Below are 12,564 nucleotides of genomic sequence, written 5' to 3'. Positions count from 1 at the left end.
GCAGCATCTGAGATTATAAGCGCACTCATACGCACATCCTTACAATTACTGTAATGACATGATTTGCGCCACCAGAAACTTGCTAACTGCAACGGAAATGTTAATGGTTTTCTCCTTGGTGCTGAATCCTCCACAGATGCCTTATGCATTGCCATGCACTAACAACAGTAGTAGCAGAGTTTATAATCCCACTCACTCACTCACACGTACATCCTTACAATTACTGTAACGAGGGCATGATTTGTGCCCTAGGATACTTGACTACAACGCGACGGAAGTGTTAATGGTTTTCTCCTTGGTGCTAGATTGCCTTATACTATCATGCATTGCCGTACACTTACAACAGCAACAAAGATTCTCTCACTTAAATGGCTCATTGTACTTCTAATTTTCTTTTTATTTCTATCTTTCTTTCTGTCCCTGATTTTATTTATTATCTTTTCTCTTTCTTTTCTTTCTTGAAACTGAAGTTGACTTATACAGGCAAATGAAATGTTACACCAAATGTTGTTGCTTTTTAGGTCAGCAGTGAAACAAAATGATCACACATAGGGCACACTAGAGGGCTAGTAGAAAAGACAAGTGTATTTCTTCATTAAAAAGTATTAGATCAATTAATTTTGTGCCATTTATCACTTTGTCATAGCATTCAATAATTTCGTTACCAAAATTCTGTATAATATATTACAATGAAATATTCTATACAGTATAAAAGCGGATGACAGTTACCCATGATTGACACTTGCCCATTACATTGCAATATTATCACGATTTCTTTACATCGATGAATTATTTCATAAAATAAAGAGTGATAAAACAACAGCTCCTATTTAAATACATTGTTATGCATATGATACACGTCTGGTCAATATGCACATGTAAAAAACAGATTTCATGTAGGCAAAATTCACTGAATGTCACCAACATCTACATGTACAAAGCCGATTCACACGATTTACCAGTAGAACAACAACCATTTCACAGTTCCAATTGCGCATGCTTCCTTCCAGCATCCCCCTTTTTTTATTTTCCCTCTTTTTTCATGAAATTGAAGTTGACTTATGGAAGTCAATTTTCATTTCCTAAGGCTCTTGGGCTTTTAGACTTGAAAACTAGCTATATTTACAGAAAGATAATGCCTCTAAAATGAATGTAGACAGGAAAGGGTAATATCCAACAGTCGAGGGTACAGTTCAACTTGTAAGGGTCCGATTCCACTTGCAACGTCACTGTTTCATGTCCATGCAGTTTTTTTGGCAACGCTTGAGGGACAAGGCCGTTGCTCTTTGCTTGCTAGAATTTATATTACGTCATCAGCTGTCGCCACGTCAGTGTCCAGGAGGTTCCCGAAGTTGCTATCCGTTCCCATCCATTAGGAATTACACATAGCGATTCGCAGGCAGCTTTGGAAGGGGCGAGCTTTCTTATTGTTAAAAGAAATCTGAAATAAACTATGGAGTTTTGTAGGCACAATCATATTAGCTATATATCGTCTTTCGCATAGACATGTACATATGTCATCACATTCTGCAGGCACAATGTTTATTGCATATATCATATATTCACTCAAGTTGCTAGCAAACATCATATGAACTGTGTACTCTAACAATGGTGTGCCCACCCTGCAGATGAAGAGCATAAACTCAATGTTGTACATGTTGAACGGTTTGTAAAGCAGTACCCAATTTTCTGTCAGATGTCAGCGTGTCGTATGGCGAATGTCAATAAATACAAGTATGATCCTTAACTAAAATGGCTCTTGTCCTTTTACAGAAGAAGACGTGACTTTTCCATCACAGTGGGTCTCTTACCACAGTTCAATGGGCGTCTCACCGCAGTTCCTTTAGAACAGTCGCACAGCTCTTTCTTAAGCTCAACTGTTCAGACAATGTCCCCAGAACAAAAACGGCGCATGGAACGGCACGGCGTTTTCCATGCGGCCTATACAAGAAGGATGGAACCTCCTTGATACAAGGGGATTGGCATTTCTGGGAGTGTATTAGGGCTTTTTCAACTGCCCAGTTCCATTTCTTCCCACATAGTTTCGCCGTCTTCCAGGTCTTCCATTTCTCCCATAAGATCCGCACAATCCCTGAAGAAGAAAAAAAATCATTAGAAATATAGATACAGTACTTCTTCTTATGTCTATCGATATCCTTACGCTTTATAAACGTAAAACTGCATACAGTACTACATGCAGTGTTACGTTTATAAAACTTAAGGATAGACAGCCATGTTAACAGTATTCAAAGGAAATTTAATCTCAGTGATGGATGGTGATGGAGTGACATCAATCAGAGTGATGTATGTCACTCGAAACGCCCGGAAGTAATCTCCGTATCTTATCCAGAAATTCCCGCTGTCCAGCAAAATTTCTGCTATTGCGGTGCGGTTCAAGGGATGTGCAGTTTTTCTCAAAACCAGTAGAGGTCCCTTCTGCACAATCTATCATCTGGTGCGAAACCAAGATCTCAAAACGGCATGAAAATAAAAGCCATTTGCGAGAAGGATTACAGAAAATCAATGGAAATTGCACGACTTTTATTGATTAAGACAAGACTTACCATGCTATTGTATAGGATAATCTGTGAAATTTCTGAAATTCTGGCGATTCCCACCTGATAGGAGAAAAGAAGATAGGTCATAATTTTATAAATGTCATACGTACATGTTATATTGGTATGCCGTCTTTTATTCGACAGCTCAACCTACAGTATATGATTGTACGTGGTTCGCGTGTACAACATACGTAAACGTCTGTACAGAACAAGTATACACTGCAATTTTCCAGTTGCCCAACAGGAGGCGTTATTTCATCATTTTCAAGTTCAGAATTCTGCAACTACCACAAGCAGAACAGAAGTTGCTTCTCTTCTAACGATTGGATAACAAAGTTCTTCCCAACAATGTACAAAGCAGCCGACGTTTCGGTGACCGTCCGACACCTTCCTCGGGGCAATACTGACTGGTTCTAGTTCGCACCGCAGCTAGGTGTCGCTGCTACCGTGTGAAGATTTCCCTGCCAAAGGTAACAGACGGTCATCTAATCAAAGCTAAACGTCTAATGTTGTAACCCCATGGTTGTGAGTAAATGGCTTTGATATTCAGTCATGTAGCGACCTGATGAAATCATTCACGGAATACTCACGATGTTTTGAATTTAGCCTTCGTCGGACTGCCCTCGTGACTACTTGTCATGTCTGGACAGTCGATGTCTTTCATCGTCCTTGACCTTGGTTCTGTGTATCAGAGAAATAAAAGCACCAGAATATACCACTGCAATCTTTGAGACGCGCTTGAGATGCATGCTGTTTTTGGATTCGGAAGCCTGTTGCAAAACCGATATGAATCAATGAACTTTATTGCTCGACAATTGTACATGGCACAATGTATGGCAACAATAACTAGGCAATCAATACAATGAGTATCAAACTAGTCTATTCTATTCTGAAAACTATTACTTAAAGCATATGGTATTCGTCGGTAAATCGACATATAAGATTGAAATATGGGTCAATTCTTTTATGAAGCCTTAGTGTGTTTCAACTAGCCCCATTTGCAGGCCTCCCGTGCGGCAGATACGGTCCCCCGAGCAGATACGCCCCCCCCCCCCCCCAGCCAAAGAACCTGGTCCCAATAAGTTGAAAATCGCGAATCAGCGCTCCCCCACAAAATAAACGCCGTTGCCGCCCGGGAGGCCTGCAAATGAGGCTATCTGCCACCGCCCAATGCGCCTGAACCTACTCTTGGGACTGCTGTCGGCGCTGGTACTGCAGCTGATGCCGCCGTTCTCCTCCGGCGTGCCCGACCCGTTCTGCAGTTTCCTGGACATGTGCTTCCTGGCGAAGTCCTCGCTACACTGGCATGGCGGCGGCGGGTCGCTCGGTCTTCTCTCGAAGAACGACAGCACCACGGAACTTTGTGATACCTGCAGTAGATAAGGAAGTGTATACGTGCTTAATGCTGGCATCGAAGTTATATATTCAACCTCTTCTCTTTCGTTATAAATGGACTCCCACTTGTCCTTGGTCTGTCTAACTTTATGACAGATCTGTTTTCAATTCCAGAAAACATTTAAGACACCCCCCCCCCCACACACACACACACTGCGAGGTGATTGAACGGAAAGCTACGCCCAGGTTATTACACAGGCCCAACTCTCAGGAACTAGGTCAGATGTCATGGGAAGGTCCTTACCACCAATACATCATACGGGTCCGGTATAGGACAATCTATTTGCCTCCTTAGCAGACCCTACGAGCCTGGCAGTTTTTTTTTTCTGATGGCAGATCAGTTCCATTACACTCGGATCGAAGTTTCCAGCCTCTGATCAGAGTGCAATAGAGCCGATATTCCATCAGAAACAATATCCAGACTCGTAGAGCCAGCTAGAAGGGTAGTAAACTTTGCATTGACGAAAAAGTTAGGGTAGAATCCATGGGTTACTGTAAAAATAGTACAAATTGACCTGGGTTTCTACACGTAACTTTATGTCCAGCTAATTTCTCTGGCAAATTATTCTCCGTATTTGGCCAATTTTGAGTATTTTTTTCAGCAATCCAAAAGTTCTGGTAGCGACTAGAGGTAGTCGACCACCAGGTGGCGTTTCCTCTATCTATCAGTTCGTCAAGGCATGTTCATGTTTCAAGAAAAGAAAATCGTTGACTTCGGAGACTACTGTACCGAGCACACTCATTATATATAATCACCAGGTGTAAATAATTTTCCCGCTACAGAGCCTTTATTTATTCTTTATGTAGGCAAGTCAATCAATTTCCCTGACCAATATGGTAGCTAGAGAACAATTCACATCTATCTGATTCATGAAGTGCAAGAAAGAAACTCTAACCGTTACGCTATCATTATGTCATGAAAATATCTAAATTCATATTTTCGGCAGAAAAATCATTTCAGAGCCCATTAAATGTGCTCTCTAACCAAGCGCGTCGCCCGTTTCAAAATACACTTAAAACTCCACATTCCATTTGAAAACAACAAGCAATACCGCCATCCCATCCGTTAATACAGCCAAATGAGGCTTCCAGTATTTCTTAAATCGCTCATTTGTCCGACTCTACGTTCCATTACTGCATTAGCGGACACATCATACGCATGCCGGTGCTTTTTACCCTGCTCCCCGCACCGCGCTCTGAAACACCCGATGACAAATGCCCCGTCCATTTGTGAGACGAATGGCGCAATTACATCTTGGGGTCGTCTGATGGAGGGTGGCAGCCAAACGCCTTGCCTGGAACCCAGACTGTTGCAAGGGTCCATACAGCAACTCTTTGGCGTTCGTTCATATCATTCAGACCCTAGTAGTGACTGGTGACACGCGTACATAGGGCAGCAAGTTCCCTTGTTGTTTCAGTAGCAGGGTATATTTTTACAGGGAGGGGTTGCTAGCCCTTCCCCTCTATCGTGATCGAGGCACCTCCTTGAACACAGGGCGCTCACTTTACGTCCCTTCCGAAAGACTGATGCAGCCCCAACCGAGATGTCGTAACCCCGAGACTTGAACCGGGGTCTCCAAGTTAGCAACTAATTGGAACCAGGAGCTCAACTGTGAGGCTCTTCGGCCTCGGCCAATTTTGCAACATATCACCAAGGAACTTTTGCGTTAACCACCCTGAGGATAATATCTTTAGAGCCCGGGCATGTAATATTCGTTTGTACGACAGCCACCGGTGAAAGATGGCGGATGCTATCTGAAACGTCTGATCGTTTACAAAACGTATCCCGTTGCTTGAGTAACTTTTGTATTGTGCATCTCATTGCCTGGCAACAAATAAACTTTCATTCATGATTGCTGACTTGATGTCTAATAGCAACATTCATTCAAGATAAAGATGACAAAATTGACGTATCGTCGTATGATAGTTTTACGACAGAAAATTGAGGGAATTCTTGGGACAGTTGTGGATGTGTCGTACTTGATACAGCTTGTGACGGAAAACGTTGCGGTAGATCCTTCTTGACGGTCGGTTCCCCCATAGCCTCGCCAAACATTATCGTGCGACGACTGTGACCACGCCTGTAGCGGGCAAAGATACCACCGGTGTGAGCTTAGGTATGCTTCCGTGCCAATTGCGCCGGTGACCGTAGGGGGTGTAGTCCCGGCCGGGCCCCGAAGCCACAAATTTGTCCCGGTGGACTGCCGGGTATGGGAGGGGAGGGTATCCCCCGGTGTTTGCATGATTAGCCCAATGCGTCTATTTGTTACCGCGTCCCCCGTTCGTTTTAAGTCCGAGTGAAAATGATTCGGGGTCCCGGCCGGGCCCGAAAATAGCCCGGCAGCCGCAGGGTGTCCCACGGGGCCACGTAGGGGTCGCGCCCGAAAGTGAAAAAAACAGCCCGTCAACTACACGGCGGGGCCCCTTTTTTCCAATTGGAACCGAAGCATTAGCCAGGCGGGGATGGAAGCATGCAGTGCCGAAGAATACCCAGCCTTCAGCCCCGGGAGAGACTGGTGACCAGGCTAGCCTGCCTGATACCGTGCTGTATAGATTTTTCATTAGCCGCCGCATTATTGCCGGAGGCGCCTGTTGAATGCCTCCATTTGTAACGCTGTTTTACCGACCTGTTGGCAGGGAATAAAACATGGGCCGCTCTGCTGACTGATAGTGTGTGTGTGAGAGAGCGACGGTAGTTGGACCGTAACGTTCGCCCTTAACGGTTATGGGGTGTGAAACCATTGAAAGAGGTGGTTATTTATCACAGATATTCTCCCATTTCGTTACATGGCACATATTGTAGTACGTACTGTAATTTCATTGCACATCGTATTCATATATTGACCAAAGTTGTTATACAACAATCTTTATTGACACAACAAAAGTACAGCGACTCTCGTAAGGTCTACTTAATCTATACATACATACATACATGCCAACAAACAAAGTTCATACTAATGAGTTTGTTTACATACAGTCATATGGAATAGGGCAACATATTGAAATTTAGCGTGTCGTATACTTATACATTACTTGAGTTATATGGTGTGAACTATTGAAAGAAGTTGGTTATTCATCACGGATATTGTCCCATTTTGTTACGAGGTAAGTTACGCAGGTTGCACGCGCACCCAACTTCTTTATGTGGAACAGACTGTAATTTCATTGCACGTCGTAATTGAATATTGACCAAAGTTCTAATTCTGTACCTGGCATTAATCCGAAATAAGTATTGGTAGCTTTTTCTGAGCAAGAGACAGTAAGCTGATGATAGGAAAGGTTCATGGATAATGCTGCGTTTGACGATGTAAATAGATAATATAAACTCGGCCTTCTTTCAGAGCTCGAAAAAAGAGCTTGCCGAACCTGTACTTTTTCACCCCGCAAAATTGCAAGTTGGTAATATTTTCACCTAGTCAACGCAAGAGTAAATGCAGAAATTGGCCAGAATTGCGCCAGTGGAGTCTGGCCATAGGAGTGCACATCTATCGTCTCGTGCTCTAGTTATAACTTGAATCTGGCCTCTTGGCGATATCTTACTTCAAAGCATAAGGAAGAAAACGCATTGACACAAATCATCAATGTCTATAGCGTTGAATGGCGCTTAATGATGAAGCGATGTCGCCTGCAGGGAACGTTAACTCGCCCGATAGAGACATTATATGTGCCCGGTTAGGAAGAACATTAGCGTGTTTCTATTTATATCCACCTTCCTTGGTAAAAACAGCACATGGCGCAATTATAGCAAATCTATACCTACCGTTAAAGAAGACGATTAAGGGAAACCATCGCCACATTATGTCTGTCAGCTTTCGTAATGTGTCTCTTCAGACGTACCATAATGATGATGTGCGCAGTTAAGCTCAGGCCATCATGTGCATATAAACGATGGACGATTAAATGCCTTTATTGCACATATTTGCATCATCAGTCTAAGCACAGGTCACAGCAAACACATCTTTACATTCGAGGCCATTCGGCTGATAATAATCTCGACGCCTTTATGAATTTTGGTGATATATGACGCACAGACAAAGTTCTGTTTGGTACAGTTCCGCTAGACTCTACCAGTCTTCCCTGGTCGCTGGGAAAATAATAGAAATTGGCCAAATAGAGTCAAATGTTTGAAGGGAGCCGGCTACAGAGATAGGGTCAAATTTGACCCTATCTCTGAAGCCGACTCCCTTCAAACATTTGACTCTATTTGGCCAATTTCTACTATTTTCCCAGCGACCAGGGGAGACTGGTAGAGTCTACAGTTCCGCCACCCGTGGTTGTGAAAATGTTTGGTTAACACTTTTATCCGTATCTGGGAATAACACCTTGTATCGCCTTATGTATTGAGCTTTACTTAAGTTACTTTATATCACATTTATTTGTCTCATGTGCTGCAGAGAAGGGGACACTTTAGTCAATCAGTTTATTGTTGTGCCATTTAGTGACGAATGTTTTAAGAAAAGGAAAGGCATGTACATTATTTTCATGCAGTGTTCACAAAACTACGAGATTTCATGGTCACGGTTTAGCTAAATTTCCCGCTGAGAAGCGTCTCCTATGGCTATACAACCTAACAAGCCTTGGGTGCCAGACTAACCCTCTTCGTGCGGTAGTTGGGGTAAAATTGGACCGGAGGCGATTGCAGCGGATCTTTGACAAGCAGAGATCGAACGGGGTCATAGAGGCCAGAGTCAATTGCGCTAACCACAGCGGCCCATTGCCTCCCCTGCGTGCATATTTCTCACCGAGAATGCCAATACTGGCACTTTATAATCTCTTACTCACAGCCAACTTTAGAAGTCTTAATCTAAAGCCTGCGATGTGTGGTGTTTTTCAAGTCAACAGACGACGGATAAAAAGACTCATGTTTTTCGAGGCTTTAGAGATCGGGGCGGTCGTATATTTAGACCTAAGTACCATCTATCCGTGCCACTCTGCCATCTGTTATTGAAATGTCCGCATAAAGTATCGAGCTGGAAGCCGTCCAGAACAGAAGCACCGTGCCTGACGTATCTCCCAGATTGGGATGAAAGCCGGGGAAAACTATGTATGTGAAGAGACATTGGCAGCCTTTCCCACCACGGCAGATTAGTTGGGCAGTGGTCGTACAGTACAGGCGCAACTTGTTTCTATTTGATGATTTGCAAGATGTTTATATGTAAGGTATTCACATATTAGGCTTCGGCTGTAGGAGGTCTGGGTTAGTGACACGTAAATAACGTGGGTTAATGACATGTTGTCCTAGTTAGCATTGATTGCTAGCTAGGTTTTTCAGCACCGACGTAGGTCACTGCCCAGCAACGTATGTATATGCTGGCTTGCAACACACATTGTATTTCACTAGGTGAATTCTCAGGCTAACTTCAGGCGACGGTGAAGTCAGTACAGGATAATCGCCCGGGCCATTATGCAAATATTGGCTGGTCATTATTTGGCTATTGACCAGGTCAATATTTAGACACCGGTAAACATCTGTTCGCATGTCCTCCGTTTAAACTTTGGCAAGTGCCGTCTGAAACGTAAACAACTCTCAAATTCGGTCGACAACGACTTCAAAACACCTCGTATTTTTCTCGGTACGTTTGGGTTTGGCAGTACGAAGAGTCACAGTGTGTATATACAAACACCCAGTTAGGTTGTAAAGCTGTTTGACCTGTAGCTTATCTGTGTATGCCAAAGCTCTCTCCACTTTTTCGGTGACGGGGTGTTCAAAAGTAGCTTTTAACTAAAGAACCGTGTATTTTTTTAACAAATAAGTATGTCAACAGAATAAAACTACCTTTGATGCATATATTCTGAAAAAATGGCCTCTATGTGTTACAAGCTGTTTAAACTACTCTCCAAGCAGAGGTTAGGCTCCGGATGGTTTTGGACGTTTTTGAAGCGTGTTTTTATCTGGATTTCTATTTTGTCATAGTCTGGGTGCCATCCTATTTCTACCAGGGCTCCTACATTCGATACCCTAAGGGTAGCGAATGTAGGAGCCCCGGTAGAAATAGGATGGCACCCAGGCTAATTTTGTCAGGGTTTCTTCCTGGCCCCCGAGTCAGACACGGGCAAAAAAGAAAGCCTGACAAAATTGAAAGGCCCGATAAGAACGCCTTAAAAACGTTAAGTAGCCGTTTGGCACCCTATTCCCTATTGCTTACAGAGTTAAGCAGCAGGGAGAAGGTTAACAAACAGCCGGAGCCTAACCTCTGCTTAGAGAATAGCTCCAAACGTCATAGCAGTGTGTTTACCACTAGTGGCCTGTGCTAACGTGACAGGTCTAACCAGGCAGTCTCCCGCGACATTCCTCCCCCACGTGCGGCAGCCCACCCCTGACCCCCCACCCGACCCACATGCACCCAGGTACGTGACCCATGGATGTCCTCTGGGACAAACGTGACCCATGGGTCTCCTATTGGGCATCACGGATCACCGATGGGATAACAAGCTCAGACTGTTGATAGTGACAGTGGTGTTTATCGAGGGCCTTTTCCGTAAGGCATAGGCAGCCTATTTTCCGTAATTACCTTCGCCGAGAAGGTTATGCAGAGGGTAGCGTTTGTGTGTGTGTGTGTGTTTGTGTGTAGTGGACCAGTATAACTCAAGAATGCCTTGATGGACTGTCTTGGTATTTGGTATGTTGGTAGGTTTTGATGAGACCTGAAAATGCTTAGATTTTGGGCCCCCTAGCGGCTTCTTACGGTACTGCAGCAGAACTTCCTGTTTTGATATCTCGTTCGTACTGAAAGCCGTCTTGTGCACTCTCCAAGCAGAGGTTGTTGGGCTCTCGTGGATAATGCCGACAGAAAACGGGACATACGACAAAAAGGTCACAATCTTCTTCTATATATAACCTTGTCACAATCTTCTCCTATATACAACCTCTGCTTGGAGAGTAGCCAATTTTCACCTAACGTAATTCCTAGGGAGGCGACCAAATTTTGCGTGATATTGCCTTCCTTGTTTTCAGCATAATGCGTAGGGGGGGGGGGGTCTTCTAAATTCAGCGTAAAGCGTTATTTACACCAAGACATCAATTCTCAAGACAGCAACTGACTTTACAGAATTCTTAAATCAGTTCTGAGTCACAAGATACAGTATACCTAAAGACTTTCACAGATACGAACGATAGTTGTATATATTGCGGCATTAAATCCAAAATTTTAGGCTTTAGAAAAATTGATCAGAATCTGATCTTCCAAGATGGATGTATCGTCTTTAACCCCTTAAGCTAAACAAGCGCTAAGCAGTTGTTGCCAGACTACCCCTCTGTATAATGAGATGTTGCTATCTTGTATATAGATATCGAAGATAATTGTCTATATTGCAGCAGTATTTCCTATGCAAGATAGCTTCATGCATCTTGCAGTGCGTCAGAGCGGGATGTGTACCGCTACCCGTGGGCGGTTTGACGGATGGTTGCGCATCAAGTCGTCTGTAACTGTCACCGCAGTACGGGTTATTAACGTAATAATCTCCCTCGTAGCAGAACGCGGCTGACATATGATGAAATAGAGTTTTCAAGATACGTAGATTAAACTCTTAAGGGCTCATCCCAATAGTATCTTAAGTATACTTAATTTCATTGAACTTTACGGTGCCATTTCTATATGTCTAACATGTTTGTTGAATACAGTGCAATTTCGCCGAGTGCAGTGCAATTTTACCGAATATGGTAAATTTCTATTTGTATACTTGTAATGTTTACGGGTATACTTATCACAACATTACTGGCAAAGCAAGCTTAGTTCCAGTGTAATGTAGTTTGTCAACTTTAAGTCATGTGTGTACTTTGAATCATTGTGTATTATGTGTGATGAATTGTAACTTTTTATTGCATGTTACCGCAGTTGTAGAATACGTTTAACAAGTACCTATTTGTTTCAACCAACGGAGATTCCTAACGCATAGATAAATAAATAAATAAATAAACAAATAAACAAAAAGACTTACCTTCTGGGGTAACCTAATTAATTGCTGTACATATTGTTGAATCTGTGGTTTCCTACTCTCTGCTAGCTTTCTGTCGTTTCTTCTAAAGAACTGCCGAGCTGCAGAAAAAGAAACAACAATGGCTCAACTCCGTGAATAATTTCATCAGGTTTAGTAAGTCACTGAATAAAAATACTCTTTTTACACGACTAAGTCACGTTTGGGACCGCATTCTTAAGAAGTAGATGGTAATCGTTCCATTGTTTTTTTGCTCGATAGTTGTGTATGTGTTACAATTCTGTACGTTTGGGACCGCATTGTGATGCCGTTCCCTGTGGGGACTGTAAATATGTAAATGCTTTGCGTGCGGGAACGCATCTATAAGCAGCGACACCTGTGCTGCAGTACAATGCGAATCAGTCAGAATTGCCTTGAGGAAGGTGACAGATGGTCACCGAAACGTCGGTTGAATAAATCACTTACTTGGCTGTGTGAAAAGAGTTTTTTTTTTTATTCAACAATAGCTCAAATTATAAAATCAACTTTCAAGCACGTGGCAAACAATATATATTTCATCATAACATAAACAATATTCCAAGTTTCAAGGATGGTTGTAGACGAAACAAAGTTAGCTGGACTAGCCCACTTGGCGCGGTGGCTACGGACTTTATTTATCTTATGATTAAAGGATTTT

General features: G+C 43.0%; 1 protein-coding gene across 1 annotated transcript in view; it reads right to left on the bottom strand.

Moving 5' to 3' along the window:
• Positions 1 to 567: 567 nt before the first annotated feature.
• Positions 568 to 12,564, bottom strand: part of LOC136438835 (SH3 and PX domain-containing protein 2A-like) — a 37,310-nt gene continuing 25,313 nt past the window's right edge. Inside the window, exons 2-6 of the mRNA XM_066433831.1 lie at positions 11,892 to 11,989; positions 3,745 to 3,928; positions 3,149 to 3,239; positions 2,565 to 2,618; positions 568 to 2,092 (exon numbers count right to left, since the gene is read on the bottom strand). Coding sequence (XP_066289928.1) covers positions 2,011 to 2,092; positions 2,565 to 2,618; positions 3,149 to 3,239; positions 3,745 to 3,928; positions 11,892 to 11,989 — 509 coding nt within the window. The 3' untranslated portion in view covers positions 568 to 2,010. The remainder of the gene's footprint in view (positions 2,093 to 2,564; positions 2,619 to 3,148; positions 3,240 to 3,744; positions 3,929 to 11,891; positions 11,990 to 12,564) is intronic.

Source organism: Branchiostoma lanceolatum, chromosome 7 (assembly GCF_035083965.1).
Source record: "Branchiostoma lanceolatum isolate klBraLanc5 chromosome 7, klBraLanc5.hap2, whole genome shotgun sequence".
NCBI classification, from domain to species: domain Eukaryota; kingdom Metazoa; phylum Chordata; class Leptocardii; order Amphioxiformes; family Branchiostomatidae; genus Branchiostoma; species Branchiostoma lanceolatum.
This window is presented reverse-complemented; position numbering and strand designations above follow the sequence as displayed.